This window comes from Vanellus vanellus (assembly GCF_965231255.1).
Source record: "Vanellus vanellus genome assembly, chromosome: 14".
In the NCBI taxonomy this organism is placed as follows: domain Eukaryota; kingdom Metazoa; phylum Chordata; class Aves; order Charadriiformes; family Charadriidae; genus Vanellus; species Vanellus vanellus.
Genome location: NC_138919.1, coordinates 2,234,953 through 2,252,617, shown reverse-complemented (window position 1 = coordinate 2,252,617; position 17,665 = coordinate 2,234,953). Strand labels below are relative to the sequence as shown.

At 57.7% G+C, this 17,665-nt stretch overlaps 1 protein-coding gene across 1 annotated transcript in view; it reads left to right on the top strand.

The window, feature by feature from the left end:
- Positions 1–16,805, top strand: part of RAB11FIP3 (RAB11 family interacting protein 3) — a 45,472-nt gene extending 28,667 nt beyond the window's left edge. The window contains exons 6-13 of the mRNA XM_082490281.1: positions 2,206–2,299; positions 4,019–4,122; positions 6,790–6,930; positions 8,001–8,082; positions 10,777–10,914; positions 11,797–11,952; positions 12,336–12,476; positions 14,063–16,805. Of these exons, the coding sequence (XP_082346407.1) occupies positions 2,206–2,299; positions 4,019–4,122; positions 6,790–6,930; positions 8,001–8,082; positions 10,777–10,914; positions 11,797–11,952; positions 12,336–12,476; positions 14,063–14,176 (970 nt within the window). The 3' untranslated portion in view covers positions 14,177–16,805. The remainder of the gene's footprint in view (positions 1–2,205; positions 2,300–4,018; positions 4,123–6,789; positions 6,931–8,000; positions 8,083–10,776; positions 10,915–11,796; positions 11,953–12,335; positions 12,477–14,062) is intronic.
- Positions 16,806–17,665: the final 860 nt, after the last annotated feature.

Genomic DNA, 17,665 nt, shown 5'->3' with positions numbered 1-17,665 from the left:
ACGCTGTGTCCTGCGGGACCGTCCCGTGTGGTGCCAGTCGCCCTTTCCTCGTGGGTGTTTTTATCCCTGCCCGCGCAGGAAAAGCCGCGGGGTTCGTTCTGAATCGCTGGGGCAGAGGGTCCATCCCCTCTCCGTGCCGCCTGGTGTTCATCTTTCCTTCCTCAGCTTCACCATCCCTCCTCTTCCCGTGTCGTTGTGCATTTAAGAACATACCCAGGCTTATCTTTAACTGTCCCGCCTGCCTCTGCCCGGCTCGGGAGGGAGATTGCCCTCCCCCGTTACTGGGTTTCTCTTTGCTCGTTTCCGAGCGGGGCAGAGGTGCGGCAGAGGCATCGGCAGCTCGGTTTGGGTGACGGCGGTACCCCCGTGCCCCGCCACTCGGGCTGCTCCCCGAGCTGACCCCAGCCGCTTCTGCACGTCTCTCCCTCCCGGCTGTGCTCTCGCACCTTTCCCTTTTCCGCTTTTCCCCGCGGTCAGCAAGTCTCCCCTGGCACCGTTTCCCCTCCTGGCGAGGAAGCGGGTCCTTAATGTTACATTTCCTAGTTCCATTCATCTTACTTTCTAGATCTTTGTTAAAAACCCCGGCAGGAAAGAAGGGTCGAAGGCAGCAGCCTGTCCCCAGCTTTCCTGGTTTACGTCTGCTTTTCATCCCGTGTCTGGGCAGAGCGAACGCGGGGAGGACTGGAGTTAAACTTTTGGGGGGTGGAGATGCCCTTTTCTTACGGAGGACCGAACCCTCCCGGCCCTTTGCGTTTGCAAGATGCTTTTCTCAGACTGGGACTTATGGGGCTGAGTAAATAGTGGTTAATTCGAGAGCAGTCGAGTGTGGTTCATGATAACGAGAGAGATAAGAGGGGTTTGCTGCAGAGTAGAGCCAGATCCTTCAGCTCAGCCCAAAGCAAGCCCTTTGTTGCGGATACTGTAATTACTGAATAATACCAAAGCATTCGCTTTTAGGAAATTGATTTTATTTTGGTAAGGGCTCTTTTCCTGATTTTTGTTATCCGGCTTCCTGCTTGTGCCAAGAAATCTCAGCTGCTTAGGCCCTGTTGTGCTTGGCGTGATGTAAATGGCAAATGCGCCCGAGACTTTAGAATCTAAATATATACACTCGGGATGAGGATGCAAAATAAGGCTGGTACTCGGCTGTGGTCTCCTCGGTAAATGCCAGTTATGCTTCATGAATGTTTGCAGGAGCGTATTGTGTAGCGGGGTGAATTTGAGAGGCCGAGTTACAAATTCCTTGGAAAAAAAAAAACCAACTGAGGTTCAAAGAGACCTCTGTGGTTTTCTCATTCCCCTCCTGCTCCGAAGCGGTGCTGGCTTCAAAGGTCTGTGAAACTGCTCATCGTTGGAGTGGCAGTGGGAGAGCAGAGTGGTTTTCTCCAGGTGGCATCTGCCTGGGGTTCACGGAGCTGGAAGGCAACCACCCCTCCCCGCGGCAATAGCAATTTCTCGTGCCACGAGACGACGGAGCTGATCCGCGGCGACACCACGAGGATGTAGCGCAGATCAGCCCCTCCAAGGGGTGGCCTTTAGATCGCTGCGGACACCGACGTCGCAAGGCCTTGCTAATGATTAGCTCGCCCGCCGCTGTCGCGGCGAGGTGGCTCGGGGTGTTTCACAACAGGTTCAGGGTTTTTTTTTCTTCTCCCCTCCCTCCCCTTACACCCGCTGCCTCCCCTTCTTATTAACCTTATCAGCTGCTAGAGCGGTGTACTCTGTCCTTTGCTGGATAACGCGCGGCCCGGGGGTACCTTCAGAAAGAAAGAAAGTGAAAAGAACGAGCTCTTATCTCGTCCCATTCCAAAGAGCGAGAACGAGCGATCATAGTATGAAGTCCCAGCGGCGTGTGTCCACGTCTGCGCTGCCCTCGCGGGGCGCGTTCCTCCGGCCGGTAAGCAGCCGCCCGCTCAGCCCCGTCAGCCGGCCGCACCGAGGCGGTGAGCTTGTTGGAGAACTTGGTGGCGAGAAGGACCGCTCTTCTGCCGGGGACCTGCTCGCGCCGTCCTTTGCTGTAAATCCTGTGGCCCAAGAAGGAGCGGTGCTGTTAAATCCCCTTGGAAAAGGAGGTGGCAGCTGAGGAGGGGAGAGAAGGGACCCGTGTCTTGTAATAGCACTTGTCGTCTGGAATTGCCGCGTCCTTGGGATGTTGGCTCTGATGTTGGCGTTGCTGTGGGTTGGGGCGGTTTGTCTCTGTTATAGGCAGTTGCACCAGACGAGCGCCCTGTCCGTGGGGGTGATGGAGGACTCATACCGGGATACGCTGGAGTGTACGGAAGAGGACATCACGGACAAGGTAAGAGCGATGCCGTCTGCTCTATCCCGGAGCACGTAGTGGCTTGCAAAGCTCCGAGCCCCCCAGGCGTGGGGGAGTGGGGGGGGACACACATACGAAGCCCTCCGCATGGAGGGGATGGAGAAGGAGGAGCGCTCCGAGTTGAATCGCAGAGGTCCTGCGTTGAGTCAGGAGGTGGCACCGGTGCCTTCTCCTGGGGATGGAGGTGTGCTGCCCCCCCCCCCCCCCCCTTGCAGGGAGGGGGGGTTCCCTCCGGCTCCCCGGGAGGAGGGGGTAGCTGTTTGCAGGCTGTATTTTCGCTTCTGCTTCGCGTAATGAGAAGTTCCCAATTTCTGCTTTTCTGAGACGAGCAGTCACCTGATGCCGAAACAAGGGCTTCCTTTCCATGGCACACTCTTGCCGCTGCTGCTCGTGCCATCAGGATAGAAAGCCGATTTTGTGCTGGTCCTGTTGGGTTTTTACTGGGGTGGTAGGAGAAAAGGGCAAGGCGGGAGCTGGGCAGGAGCACGAGAAAGCTTTCCTTTTAGCTCCACTAGGGAAAAATAGCTAAGGGAAAGCGGGAAAGGCAAAGATGGGTGAGTTGTGGCTTGTGTAAGCATTTGCCGCAGTCCCGAAACTCCTTGAAAATGGCTTTTTAATTCTGGAATCACTATTAATAGCTGCATGGAGCAGCACGTGAAAGATAAATGCATACGTGTGTGGCTGCACTTGGATATAATTATAATGCATCGAAAAAAAAATGCATATTTAAAAAAAAAAAACACGTTGTTTTTCCAAGTCTGAAAGTTGGATAAAACACTCGCGTTCCTGAAGGCGTCTGGCTCGGGAAACCGTGTATGCGCTTCTGCGGAAGGCCTTGTGTCCCTGCACGTTTCTCTTTTTAACACACTTGCACGTGGCTTGCCCTTCTCCCCGCGGCGATGCTTCGGGTTTTGCCGACACGCTCCTCGTTGCCTGCCTTTTGTCGTTGTTCTTGTATGGGTATAAATGGGGTTTTGGGGACCACGAACTCTGTCCTTCTGCGGTTCCCCACCCGCCCCCTACTTGTGCTTGAGTGGGAAGCGGAGGGGCGCTCCCGGCCCCCTTTGCTCTTCGAAGTTGGGCACTATTTAGGGAAAATGAATGAAAACGCAGACAGCTGAAATAAGCCCCGTATAGGTACAGGGAGACAATACTCATCTCTGATCCTGCCCCACCAGCTAGCGTTGTTTCATCCTACGTGACTTTATTTCCGTGTCGGCTGTTGCAGTCCGGCTTTCGGCTTATCCCCAGCCTCAGGGCTGCGCTTGGACGCAGCAGAGCTCCGGTGGTCCAGCCGGCATCCCTCTGGCCCTCCGCGTGGGCTTTTATCCCAGAGAGTTCGACGAAAGGAAAGAGTGAAGTCTTTGGCCGTGTAGTGGTACGGGGGAGACATCAAAAACTGAGAAACCCGGGGGGGGTAAAAAGATGCTTTAAATCGAGGCGTGGCCACCTGATTCCAGTGGCAGCCATCCGTTTTTAAGCAGCGATGGCTCCTGCGGCTCAGGCTGCCATGTGCGGTGAAGAGCCGGGACGCAGGTGATGCTGGGAGCTGCTTCGGGGTGACCGGCTCTGACTCGGTGCCACAAACCAGAGGCAGCCCCAAAGCGAGTGCTCTGGAGGTGGTGGGAATCGCTCCGGCACTTGGGGCCGCTTGACCCAAGCGCTGAGTGACTGATCCTCCCCTCTCTTGTCGCGCAGGTGGTCTTTTTGGAGAAGCGGGTGACGGAGCTGGAGAAGGACACGGCTGCTAACGGCGAGCAGCACAGCCGCCTCAAGCAGGAAAACCTGCAGCTCGTGCACAGGTAAGGGAGCCCGGCTTGTGCCATGGCCAAAATCCGGCTTAGCATCACCGGGGGTGACTTTATTACCTCCTACGCCTGCTGCGGCACCCAGTGCCTTCCCCCTGCACGCGGGCAGGAGCTGCTCCGGCGCTACCAGAGCGCGCGGGGTGAGGAGGCAGCAGGGGAGGAGAGACACGGGAGAGAAAATAGCAGGGAAGCTTCACAGCTCTGCCCTCGACGATCCCACACTGCCCTGGTCGGGGTTAAATCCAGCCGGGGTTCGGGCTGCCTTCTGTGTGTCCACCCTGAAAGGTCTCTCCGGAGCTCTGGAGCTCCAGGGGTTGGAGGAGCCCTCAAACCGGGGCTCGTGCTCCTTGGAAAGATTCCCATTCGAGGAGGAGAACACACTCGCTCCATGTGGACTCTTTCTGGCCCTTATTTCACCCGTTAGATCTGGGCGGAAGGTACATCTGGGTCCCTACTACCCGTCTCTGCCCTCCCAGTAGCCAGCCTGGATCCCGTTGCTTTGGGATCGTGGCTGGGCTGTAGCCCTTTGGATCCCGTTGCTTTGGGCTGTAGCCCTTTGGATCCTGTTGCTTTGGGATCGCGGCTGGGCTGTAGCCCTTTGGATCCCGTTGCTTTGGGATCGCGGCTGGGCTGTAGCCCTTTGGATCCCGTTGCTATGGGCTGTAGCCCCTTGGATCCTGTTGCTTTGGGATCGCGGCTGGGCTGTAGCCCTTTGGATCCCGTTGCTTTGGGCTGTAGCCCTTTGGATCCCATTGCTTTGGGATCGCGGCTGGGCTGTAGCCCTTTGGATCCCGTTGCTTTGGGATCGCGGCTGGGCTGTAGCCCTTTGGATCCCGTTGCTTTGGGATCGCGGCTGGGCTGTAGCCGTTTGGATCCCGCTGCTTTGGGATCGCGGCTGGGCTGTAGCCATTTGGATCCCGCTGCTTTGGGATCGCGGCTGGGCTGTAGCCCTTTGGATCCCGCTGCTTTGGGATCGCGGCTGGGCTGTAGCCCTTTGGATCCCGTTGCTTTGGGCTGTAGCCCTTTGGATCCCGTTGCTTTGGGATCGTGGCTGGGCTGTAGCCCTTTGGATCCCGTTGCTTTGGGATCGCGGCTGGGCTGTAGCCCTTTGGATCCCGTTGCTTTGGGATCGTGGCTGGGCTGTAGCCCTTTGGATCCCGTTGCTTTGGGCTGTAGCCCTTTGGATCCCATTTCTTTGGGATCCTGGCTGGGCTGTAGCCCTTTGGATCCCGTTGCTTTGGGATCGCGGCTGGGCTGTAGCCCTTTGGATCCCGTTGCTTTGGGATCGCGGCTGGGCTGTAGCCGTTTGGATCCCGCTGCTTTGGGATCGCGGCTGGGCTGTAGCCCTTTGGATCCCGTTGCTTTGGGATCGCGGCTGGGCTGTAGCCCTTTGGATCCTGTTGCTTTGGGATCGCGGCTGGGCTGTAGCCCTTTGGATCCCGTTGCTTTGGGATCGTGGCTGGGCTGTAGCCCTTTGGATCCCGTTGCTTTGGGATCGTGGCTGGGCTGTAGCCCTTTGGATCCCGTTGCTTTGGGCTGTAGCCCTTTGGATCCCGTTGCTTTGGGATCCTGGCTGGGCTGTAGCCCTTTGGATCCCGTTTGATGTAATCGCCGCCTTTACTAATCTGGCAGGCTTCTCTCTTCCAGCGGCGTGTTTACCCTCGGCAGATAAACCCGGCAGGAGTTTATCTATAGGGCTGTAAGACTGTTAAGTAACAATCGTGTCAGGGAACCGAGCGATGCAAACAGAGGTTCCTCTAAGCCCCCATGAACTTTGCAGCCAGGGAAACGTTTTCACTTCAGCAGCTTGGCCCAGAAGTGTCAGTCGGCTTTTAATCAAGCAAAGCCCCACGTGTGCTCCTTGCCGGTTGAAGAACGGCTTCATCGGGCAAAAACCTTCCCCACCTGCCTGCGCGAAGCCATTGCGTAAACTCCAGCACACCAGCCGCCGAGCGAACCTCGGCTCTTGCACCGCTGCTGGGGTTGGTGGGGTGATTTTTTGGGTCTAGGGGCTTGGGCTACCTCTGCCTGCTCCGGAGGGCAGGTAGGACCTCTGCCCTGTCTGAGCAAACGCGGCCACCGCCTGCGCCGTCACCGTCTCGGGACGGCGTGGAAATTGCAGTTATGCCGGCACACAGAGAAAAATTGATCGGCAGATCCCATATTTTTTTGTTGGGAAAGTGAGAGAGTGAAAAGGGAGGAGGATCGGGATGAGGTTCCCGGTAAGCAGCTTGTTCTGGGTGATGCTGTGACCGTGACCCACGGGTTATAAGATGATCGCTGGGCTTTCACGCTCACCTCACCCCCTTGCTGGCCTCCCACTTAAAAAGGGGTTTGATGCAGCCTGGAGACTTCAAAAATTAGACAGAGACATGTACCACTTGGATTATTTTATTTGACTGTCGTGTTGGTCAGCAGGAGTGTCCATGGACCGTCTTGCGCTCCCACTGCATCTGCTGGGATGAAGTGAATCCCTCGTACACCCGCTGCGGTGGGTGCGCATTCCCCTGCCACCCCGCTGTGTTTCACCGTCTCCTTCTCCCAGTTATTCTGTGGGGTGGGAGAAAAGCTGGGAAGAGAGTTCGATCCCTCCCTTGGGACGGCAGCTTGCCGGGGGTGACCCATCATGAGAAGCTAATCCTCTCTCTCTCCTCTCCGCAGAGCAAACGCTCTCGAGGAACAGCTGAAGGAACAGGAGCTGAGAGCTGACCAAACCCTCCTGGAGGAGATCAAGAAGCAGAGGGAGCTGCTGAGCAAAATGGAAAGGGAGAAGAGCATTGAGATTGAGAACCTGCAGGCCAGGTGGGGCTGGGGCAGGGCCGGGTGGTGGCATGTCTCCTGGAGCCCCACGTACGCGCTGGAATACATGTACAGGCTGACGCTTTGCAACCGCAGCCTTTGGGGAGCCAAAGTGCGGTAGACAGTGAGTTTAACTTGGTTAAAGTCATAACTAAAGTCATTATAAACACTGCGTCTTGGCTACTTTTACCTTCGTTCCTAAATCAAGCCCTTCCCTGAACCTGCTCTCAGACTCTTTGTTTGAATTTCCCTGATGCGGTGTAAATTAACCGCACGTTCTCCGTCCGTGGGGCTGTCCCCACACTGCGTGAATGGAGAGGTGGTTTGTTCGTGCTTGTTCCCATGAATGACCCATGGAACTACGTTTGATGCTCAGATGTTTTCCACCTTCATGGCAACAGGCAAACGTTGGAAGAGGTGTCAGACAGGCAGTGTCCCGGACAGGATGCTTCGTGCTGCCTGTTGGCTTCCAAAGGAAAAAGTGCTGTGGGAAAGGGTTCATTTATTTAACTTTTTTTTTTTTTTTTTTTTTGTTGATGGGGTGTTTATTGCTGCTTTTCCAGAGGATTTTCCTATTGTTCAACCCTTGCAGTAAAATGAAGGCAGCGAGAGTTGTTTTTTTTTTACCGGGCTTGTAGTAGGACAGTTACCATGAGAAATGGATGTGACTTTGCCTGGAGAATGCAAAGCTGAATCCCTCTCCGAACCCTCTTACTCTGCCCAGGCGATATGTCCGCTTTTTGGTGCCAAAGGCTGAGGCTCACCCGTGGACCGATGAAGCCCTTGGCCTAAAAAATAGAGTTGGACTGGTTGAGGAGGGCATGGCACTGGGCAGCGGACTCACCACAAGTTGTGCGGATGCCCCTCTCTTTCCCCTGGGAGTAGAAATAGTGGAAATTTCAGTGGCCAGTCCGGCTCAAAACCGCGACACGGGGTTTGCTTTGAAACGATAAATCACTGCCGGCTTGCCTTCGGCCGGTCCTGGGTTTAATATTCCTTGCGACGTTTCAACCGAGATCTCCTACGCTTGGGATGTTTGGGTGAGTTTCTTACGCGTCTCTTTGCTGTCGCAGGCTGCAGCAGCTGGACGACGAGAACAGCGAGCTGAGGTCCTGCGTCCCGTGTTTAAAAGCCAACATCGAGAGACTTGAGGAGGTGAGGACCGCGTGTGCTCGGGGTGCCCGAGCCGGAGCTCTGGTTTTGGCTTCTCCCGCGGCTGGAGCTGAAATTCGCAGTTTACACGAAGGGCTTATGCGAGATCTGTTTTATGTAACGAGCAAATCGGCTTCTTCTGCCTTCCATCCCTGCAGACCTCGCCTGGGAGCTGAGCTACCCCGTACCGCTATCCGTGCAGGTTCCCGCTGTTTGCCTTGGAAGCTGGGATTAACAAACCCCCGAATAAATCTCTCTGTGAGAGCGCAGCCTGCGGGAAGCAGAGCCGCAGGGTGCAGCGGTGACAGCCCTGTCCTGGCTGGTTAGGAGGGGACTCGTGCCCTCTTGTGGAAACTTGTCCCCATCCCGGTGGCTGCAGCCCGCAGCGGGACAGTCGGCTGCAGGGGAGGAAAAGGAGCGGGCGTGCTTCATCTCCGCGTCCTGCCCGGGCACATACGCCCTCTCTGGGATTTTCGTGTTGAGTCTTCAAAGCGTTGTGTTATCTCCCAAATCCTCTCCCCTCTCGCCCTGCTCAGGATTCAGTGCTGAGCGGCTGCTGGCAGGACGGGGTGAGGGGCTTGCCGAGGTGCCGCAGTCATAGAGTCACGGAATGCTTTAGGTTGAAAGGGACCTTGAAGATCATCCAGTTCCCACCCCCGCGCCCTGGGCAGGGACACCTCCCACCAGCCCAGGTTGCTCCAAGCCCCGTCCAACCTGGCCTTGAACACCTCCAGGGATGGGGCAGACACAGCTTCTTGGGGCAACCTGCGCCAGGGGCTCACCACCCGCACAGTCAAGAATTTTTTCCTCATATCTCACCTAAATCTCCCTTTTTCCAGTTTGAAGCCATTCCCCCTCGTCCTATCCCTACGTGCCCTTGGAAAAAGTCCCTCCCCAGCTCTCCTGAAGCCCCTTTAGGCAGTGGAAGGGGCTCTGAGGTCTCCCCAGAGCCTTCTCTTCTCCAGGCTGAAGCCCCCCACCTCTCCCAGCCTGTCCTCCCAGCAGAGGGGCTCCAGCCCTCCCAGCATCTCCGGGGCCTCCTCTGGCCCCGCTCCAACAGCTCCATGTCTTTCCTATGCTGGGGGCTCCAGAGCTGGAGGCAGCACTGCAGGGGGGTCTCCCCAGAGCAGAGCAGAGGGGCAGAATCCCCCCCCATGACCTGCTGGCCACGCTTCTTCTGATGCAGCCCAGGATAGGGTTGGCCTTCTGGGCTGCGATCGCACGTTGCCGGCTCATGTTGAGCTTCTCGTCAATCAGCACCCCCAGGTCCTTCTCCTCAGGGCTGCTCCCCAGCCATTCTCCGCCCAGCCTGGATTTGTGCTTGGGATTGCCCCACGGGCTGGACAAGATCCTCAGTTTTGGAGAGAATGTTGGGTGACAGACTGGTAACGTCTGGTACAAAGGGTACGCTTTGTCCCTGTTCAAGCTTGTGGCAGATGCAAGATTAAAATTTAAGTGATATCAAACCTCTCCGCCCCGCTGAAGGCCCTCAAGTGTTTCATCCACTCGCAGCCTTCGAGCCTGCGGGAGAGCGCTGCGGCTCCATCTCTGCCCGACGTGGCCACGATAAGGTGGTCCTCATCTTGCCGAGACCTTTTAAGCACAGCGCGTCGAGGCTGGGGGTAGGAAAACCACTGCGGATCGGAGGATAAATTTCCCGCTTAGGTGTGTTTCGGCCCCGTGAAGTCGGTTTTGATCCTTAATCTCTCTGCAGAGCAGTGCTGCTTTTCTGCACAGTTAATGGGATTAACGAGGAGGGAGAGGTGCAATTACTGCCCCTCCCTGCCGAGAAGTCCTGCTCGTGACCTGCTGTCTGAAATCGGGATTTCGTGGTCAGCATTGCATTTTCTGCTGACGCAGTGCTTTTGGGGCTGTGCTTCGTGGTCCGGGGCGCCGGAGCTCTCTCTTCGGAGCCGCTCTTCAACTCTTCGTGGTATGGGCCGACCAGCACCGCCTTCGCTCGGTGGCAATTTTTACCTTTCTGGAAGGCAAAACCTTTCCTCGTGGGAAGAGCCGGGCTGGAAGCTGCCAGCTTGGGGAGGAGCTGAACTGGTCGTGGGCAGAAGGGTGCTGCTGTGCAGGGAAGCGTTTTTTTAGCTGCCGTCTCAAATGTTCGGACAGAGCTTTGAGCGTAAGAAGGGGACAGAGCTGGGCTGTATGTTTTACATCCCGCCTTGAACTGGTCATACTCCTCCTCCTGCCAATCCTTGATTAAATTCTTTTCTACCTGAAACGGAGAACGAGCATCCCCAGAGCGGCTTAAGATCTCGGATTTTTGGCTTTTCTGAAATTCAGACCAAAGGAGCTTTATGATTTAATGTCTCTTCTTGGCCTGTAGCCTCTCTGCTGGCCGCAGTCCTGCCCAAGCCACGTCCCGCGCCAGCATCCCGCTGCCCAGAAAGCTGCACGAGTGCGGATATTTGCCGGCGTGCCTTTATTCTCGAGTCAGCTCTTATAACCTCTCTCTTAGCGGTGCTGTTTTGGCGTGTGGCTCCTCTTGCTGCCGCCAAAGCGCTCGGGCTCTGAAGCCCTCCGACAGCAAATGAAATCCCAGCAGGCAGAGCATCCGAATGCGTCAGCGAGAAGAGCCTTCCCCGCCGTGCTCAGCGTGCGCCGTGTCCTTGAGCGAGCGGGAAGAGCCCTGGCAGCGCCGAGCGAAGACGGGCCCGGTGACCATCGCTTTTCGTGTCGTTACAGGAGAAGCAGAAGCTGCTGGATGAGATCGAAGACCTCACCGTGCAGCTCACGGAGGAGCAGGAGAAAAAGAGGAAGATGGGGGACAAGCTGAGTCAGGAGAGGCACCAGTTTCAGAAGGAGAAGGAGTCGACGCAGGAGGTGAGTGGAGTCCGGGCCGCCTCCCCGTCCCGCTGGCCCCCCAAATTAGGGCTATGTGGGGAGGCTGGCCTCCTCAGCCTCTCCAAAAATAGATGTAACTGGAGGATCTAGTCCTGCCTGGGCAGAGAGAGATAGTACAGCAGTACAGCTATAGGACGTCTGTGGCTTTCGCCTGCGTTAAAATTCAGCCGAGTGTCTCTGCGTCTGCAAACCCCGTGGCACTGTGCCGCCACGGTCTGTTCCCGCGGGCCCCGTTTCTCTTCCGCACCAAAGGAGCGGCGGCGGAAGCACGGTGACGATGGCACGTGGAGCCAGCAGGCGATTAGCCAGGCGGGAGGAGAGAGGGCTGCCGGGCTGCTTGGGTGAGAGCTGCCAGCTCCTCTGTGCTTGGGGGGTAAAAACCCAGACCCCCTCCTGCCCCTTCCAGGGGTCTGGGGTTGGTGATTCCACCTGGGGGCTCGGGCAGGGCTTGCTGTTGCGAGAGGAAAGGAGCTTTGGACCTCGAAGTGGAAATTATTGGTGTGCTGAGAGCACTCCGGTGTGAGACGGGGATTCCCAGCGCTGTGGCAGGAGGGAGATGCCCCAGCGGGTGCCCACGTTGCCGGGGGGAGGACGTGTCTGCTGCTGCAGACCCGGAGCTGGCATCTTTGATGCTCCGTCAAAGTCCTTCCAGGGCTGCTCTCATGTATTTAAGTAGCTCCCCCTCTCTGTTCCTTGGAGGCATGGGGGAGGAAGGAGAAGCCGTGTGCACCCCCAGAAAGGGTCTGTTAATCCTGCAGTCGATGGGGTCGCTCCCAGCTGGGGATCCCAGCCAAGACCAGCGCAAGCTGTTGGACTTGCAGGGGATGTGGCACTCAGTTGTCCCCTTCCCTTGTGCTGCAGCTCATTGAAGACCTCAGGAAGCAGCTCGAGCACTTGCAACTCTTCAAACTGGAAGCTGAGCAGCGAAGAGGCAGGAGCAGCAGCATGGGGCTCCAGGAATACAACAGCAGGACGCGGGAGACGGAGCTGGAGCAAGAGATCAAGCAGCTCAAGCAGGTACGTGGGGCTGGGCGGGGAGGGAAGAGTCTTGGCTGCTCGGTCTGCAAAAGGGGATGCCCATTCCCTGACACTGAGGAGGGCTCCGTCCCGAGGAACTGCCCCTGGATCCAGCAGCTCGCTCTCCTGGGACAGGAGAGGTTGGCTCCTTCCTCTGAAGGACAGCATGTACACTCAAGAGACCTCTTCTGCTGTGTCCCCTGGATCTCCCCAGCATATCCCGTGTTTCTGGAGGTTTTCCAGGCTCTGCCCAGACTGTACGCTGTTCCCAGTGCTGTGTGAGCAAGCTGCTGGTTAGGACAAAGCCCCTGCCTTCCCTGGCCGGGTCTGCTCTGAGGGGCACCACATGCTTCAGCGGCGTCTGGTTTGTCTGTTGTGAACAGGATAACAGGAACCTGAAGGAGCAGAACGATGAACTGAACGGACAGATCATTAATTTGAGCATCCAGGGAGCCAAGAACCTCTTCTCAGCCTCCTTCTCCGAATCCCTGGCAGCGGAGATCAGCTCGGTCTCCAGAGACGAGGTACGTGCCGTGGGGTACCGCTGCCCTCATACCGCATCTCCCCGGGGTGACTGGTGCGTCTCCTCTCCCCTCAGCCCACCGAGGACCCGGGAGGAGCCGACGTGGCCCTGTCTGTGGCACAGCTCGCTCCCAAAATTCACTTGAAAGCTGTCGTGAGCGAAGACAAACCCACGGAACTATTTGAAGAGCTTGCAGGGCTTCCCCTGCCTGCCAGCCCTCCTTCCTGGGAATAGGGGAAGCTGCTGCTTCCCGATTTGCTGATACCGGCAGCTCCACTTTGCCCTGTGATTGCCTTCCCCTTGCCGGGACGGGCCAGCCAGCACGGGCTGTGGCTGTCTGTATTTGTCTTAAAAAGGATCTTAAAGATCTCGGCTTCTCTGGCACGCGCTCGCCCTGCTCCCTGCGGCTGTGCCCCGGATACGGGTGTGCGAGCCCACGTTAAGCGGCAGAATTCTCTCTTTTAGACCCTGAGAGGTGTAATGGGCAAACACGGCTGTTTGGGGGGAGGGGAACAAAGGGAGATGCGATGCTCCCCGCTTCCTCCAAGCTCCCATCTGGCTGAGAAACTGAGGAAGGACAGGAGTGAGCGGGTCCAGCAGCTGAGGGGCATCTCCTCCTCTTGGGCCAGAGCCCTCTCAAGGAGGGAGAACGACTTGGGGGGAGCCCCAGAGACACCGGGATGTATTCCTCTACCAGTTGGGCATCTGGGCGCCGGGCTCAGCGTGCCGTGCCTGCGCTCCCCACCTCCTCTGGCTTCTGTGGCCGAGCACCCGTTGGCGTGGTTTGGAGATCTGGGGATGGAGGAGCATCTGTCAGGGGGAGACCCAGCTTGGGGGTGAGGTCATCCCACGGGGAAGGAGGAGAAGGGAGTTCAGCCGGAGGTTACTGAGCCTGTAAAAGTCACTGCCTCCAGCTCTGGAGCCCCCAGCATAGGAAAGACATGGAGCTGTTGGAGCGGGGCCAGAGGAGGCCCCGGAGATGCTGGGAGGGCTGGAGCCCCTCTGCTGGGAGGACAGGCTGGGAGAGTTGGGGGGGTTCAGCCTGGAGAAGAGAAGGCTCCGGGGAGACCTCAGAGCCCCTTCCAGTGACTAAAGGGGCTCCAGGAGAGCCGGGGAGGGACTTTTTCCAAGGGCATGGAGTGATAGGACGAGGGGGAATGGCTTCAAACTGGAAAAAGGTAGATTTAGGTGAGATATGAGGAAGAAATTCTTCACTCTTGAGGGCAGTGAGCCCCTGGCGCAGGTTGCCCCGAGAAGCTGTGGCTGCCCCATCCCTGGAGGTGTTCAAGGCCAGGTTGGACGGGGCTTGGAGCGACCTGGGCTGGTGGGAGGTGTCCCTGCCCAGGGCAGGGGGGTGGGACTGGATGATCTTCAGGGTCCCTTCCAACCTACACCATTCTATGATTCTATGAACTGGTCCCTGGCAGTAACGCCGTGGATCACTAGTACGTGGCCAGGGACAGCCCACGCCAGAATGAAGAAGGGGGGGAAACCTCCGTGGGTGCACAGAGCCATGAAAAACCCCCTCTCCTGTCCCCGAGCAGCAGCAGGCGGTGACCGCTCACTCCCTTTCTCCCTCCCTTGCAGCTCATGGAAGCAATTCAGAAGCAAGAGGAGATCAACTTCCGCCTGCAGGATTACATCGACAGGATCATCGTGGCCATCATGGAGACAAACCCCTCCATCCTGGAAGTGAAATAAGGGCGGGCGAGAGCCACCGGCTGCGCGCTTGTCGATGGGTGTGGATTTGGTGCTCTGAGAGGATAAAGAGGGACTCGAAACGTCTTTGCTCTTGATGAAGGCACGAGGAAGCATCGCGTCGGATCGGTGGGTGAATTAACCAGCGGACCAGGGAAAAAGAAAACCAGCAGCGAGGCTTTGTTGTCTGACTCCGTTTATTTTGAAACCCTTCTGGTTTTGAGGGGTGAAAGGGAAACCCGGAGAAGAAACACAGGCAACGGACAGCTGGAGGAAGGACCTGTACGGGCCCCGCTACGCGTCAAGCTGGGAACTGTCCTGACAGCGCCGTCAGACCCTCTGGTGCGCGGGGAGCTGTAAGGAGAGGGTTTCTCTGAACCGCGGGATAAACGGGACGGAGAAGGACACGACGGAGCTGACGTTTTCCCTTGCTGCCCTGTCCAGCCCCAAGTATCTGCTTTGCCAAAGTGTCCCTGACACACTCGCTCACTGGGGCGGATCTGGGAAAGAGGGAAACGTGGCCTGGACGTGTAGAGGTGGTTGGGTTTTTTGTTTTTTGTTTTTTGTTTTTTTTTTTTTTAATTAACTTAATGCAAATGCCCTCATTCAGCTGGTGCGGTTAATCCTTGCCCCGCCACTTCTGCTCGGGAAGGGGTTGTGCGCGGAGGAGCGCCGTCCGGCTCCTCTCTTCTCTCGCCGGTGGCGGAAAGAGGCCGGGGAGCGGCCGTTTTGGGGACAGGGCGCGTCGGCGCGCTTTGTCACCTGCCTCCTTATTTATTTCTTGCTCTCTGTGGCTCGCTACCGTCGGCACGCCTTGGCGGTTCGCGGCTCCGCTCGCCCTTCTTCCCGCTCCCGGCTCTTCTGCTGGCCGCCGCGGGCTCTTGCGGGCATCCATGGAGCCAGGCTGGCTCAGGGAGGAGGACACGTCCCCTTCGGCCCCAGCTGCAGACACACGGGTGCTGTCTGTCCAGCCTGCAGGGACTCGGGGGAAAGGCTGCGACTCTTTCGACTTGCACTGGAGGCTGCTCCGTGGCTCCTTCTCCCCATCCTGCTTTGGCTCGCCCGGCCCAGCGCGGGGGGCGCGCAGTGGCCGAGGGTGGTCAAGGGTCAGGTCTGGAGCCCCGGCGGAGAGGGTTGAGCTTTCCACCTTCCCTTCCCAAAGCTCCCTGGCCTGGGGACGGTGGCCTGCGCCGTTCCCACCCGGAGCAGGGCTCTGCTGGTGATAGCTGCGGTCCTGGAGGGAGAGCCCGCTCCGCCTTGCCTTTCCCCCGCCGCTTTCCCTGCCCCGCGGCAGGGGACGGAGCCGCTGCTCTCGTTTCTCAGCCCCCGGCATCAGCCCGGCCTCAAACCTCTGCGCCGTCGGGGAGAGGAGACCGGAGAACGCAACAGCAGCTCCCCTGGGAAACAAAAGCCATGTTTACATCGGACAGCTTTTGGCTCGCCGGCACAAGCGGCCGTGGCGTAGCGTGACCTCGGGGGGAGCAGCCGCTTTAACCCACCCGCTCCTCTCCGGCTCCCGGGAGGAGGCAGCCAGCGGAATCCCAAGGATCCGGCTTCCTTTAGTACTCCAGACCCCAAAAAGCCGTTCTTTTTCAGGTTTTAGGAACGCCAGGTTGGCCTGGAAAGAGAAGCCGCGGCGATCCCTTGGCCGCCGGTGGGGGGGAGGGGGGGGCTGCCTGCTCCTCTCCAAAACGCTTCCACGCACGCGACACGTGGGCACATCTCTCTTCCCACGCTGGCGGCGGTGGTGGAGCGGCCACGTCCCCCTTTGTCCCCGGAGGGTGCCACTGGCCGGGAGAGGTGGCAGCTGCCGCAGCCTTAGTCCATACTGATTGGGGGGGGGGGGGTCACCGGTGGCTCCCGGGTCCCCTGCGCTGCCGACGCCGGAGCCAGCCGAGCCCCCGCCGCCATGACCCTCCTTCTTCCACCCATCGCCTCTGGGTGCTCCATCCCCTCCCCGTGGCCTTGTGCGAGTGGGGAAGAGCCCCCAAAAACCTTGGGCGAGGGGGACGCCCAGCCCTCCCCCGCCATCCGCTCCCCCTCCCTGCCCCGAGTCCGCGGGAAGAAGCCACGTAATGTACATTTCCAGAGAAGTTTCGGGTGTAAATCAGTGTATACTTGGAGAGGGAAAATTTTTCTATCTTGTAGAGTAGGTATTTTTATAGAATGAAGGTTGATCATTTTTTTAATACTTTAAAGAAGAGAGAAAAATGTATCTGTGTATACACAAAAGCATATATATATATATGTATAAATATATAAATATCGGAGATCTGCCTTTCTCGACTTGGGATCACGCGTCCCCAGTTCAAACGATCGTCACTTTTTTTTTTTTTCTTTCTCTTTTTTTTTTTTTTTTTTTTTTTCCTGTCGCTCACAAAGAGGTACTGTAACTGTAAATAAGCACCGGGAAAAAAAAAAAAAGTTTTAAGCAAACAAAGCACTGACTTGCACATTCACCATGCTTTAAAGTCCCTATGGAAAAACAAAAACAAAAACTGTACTTCCCAAAAATGTTCCTCTTCCCCCACCGGTATGTGAAGGAAGTTCCCCCCCCTCCCCCCCCCCCGAAAAAAAAAAAAAAAGAGGCAAAAACAGTATTGTCTTAAACGATGTATCAATTCTTGTCAGATTAAAAGCTGTTACTATTCCTGCCCGGAGACCTTCTTTCCGCAGGGGCAGCTCGGAGCATCCCGAGCGTCCGAGCATCCAAGCATGGGGCTGGATGGGAGTGGATCTGCCCCAGCCCTGATTTTGGGAGGGGGGGGGGGGGGGGGGAAGGAGTTTGGTGAGGATGGGGGGAGGCTGGACCCCGCTGGCTCCGGAGGGGTCAAGGTCAAAGGGAGCCAAAACCTCTCCGTGGGTGGGAACCGGGGGCGGATTTGCTGGTGGGCACCACGTCTTGTGTGTCCCCCCCCCCCCCCTCCCCAGGGTGCCCCCCTTTCTCTGGGGGGGTCGGAGGATGCTGATACGGGGCCGGGCTGTGGCTCAGCCCCGGCGGGGACACTCTTGGGCTCTTCTCCAGGTGAGGACATGGGAGTTTTTCCCCTTTTCCGTACCGTGCCCACCACCCCCCCGGAGCACTCAGCTGCTCTGCGCCGCTCTCAAAATCCCTTAAACGCTCTAAATCACCCCACTAAGCCGCTCCACACCCCTCTAAGCTCCCCTCCGCCTCCTCCCAGTCCCTGGAAGCCGCCCCAAAGGGGCTCCTAACCTGCAAAAATACCCTCTCGCCTCCTCGATTGCTTCCGCGTGACTCCGAAACTGCTGCTCCGAACTCCTCCGAGCAGTCCCCCGGACCTGCTGCCGTGAGCTCTCGAGCACCTCTGCGTGCTGGGAAATGCCTCCCAAAGCGCTCCCGAGTTCTCTAAAACGCCCCAAATCATTTCGCGCGCCTCCTCCGAGCTGCTCGAAAACATCCCAGAGCGTCTGGAAAGCGCTCTACGCCCCTCTAAGCAGCTCTAGCCCGCGCCAAGGTTTCTCTAAAACGCC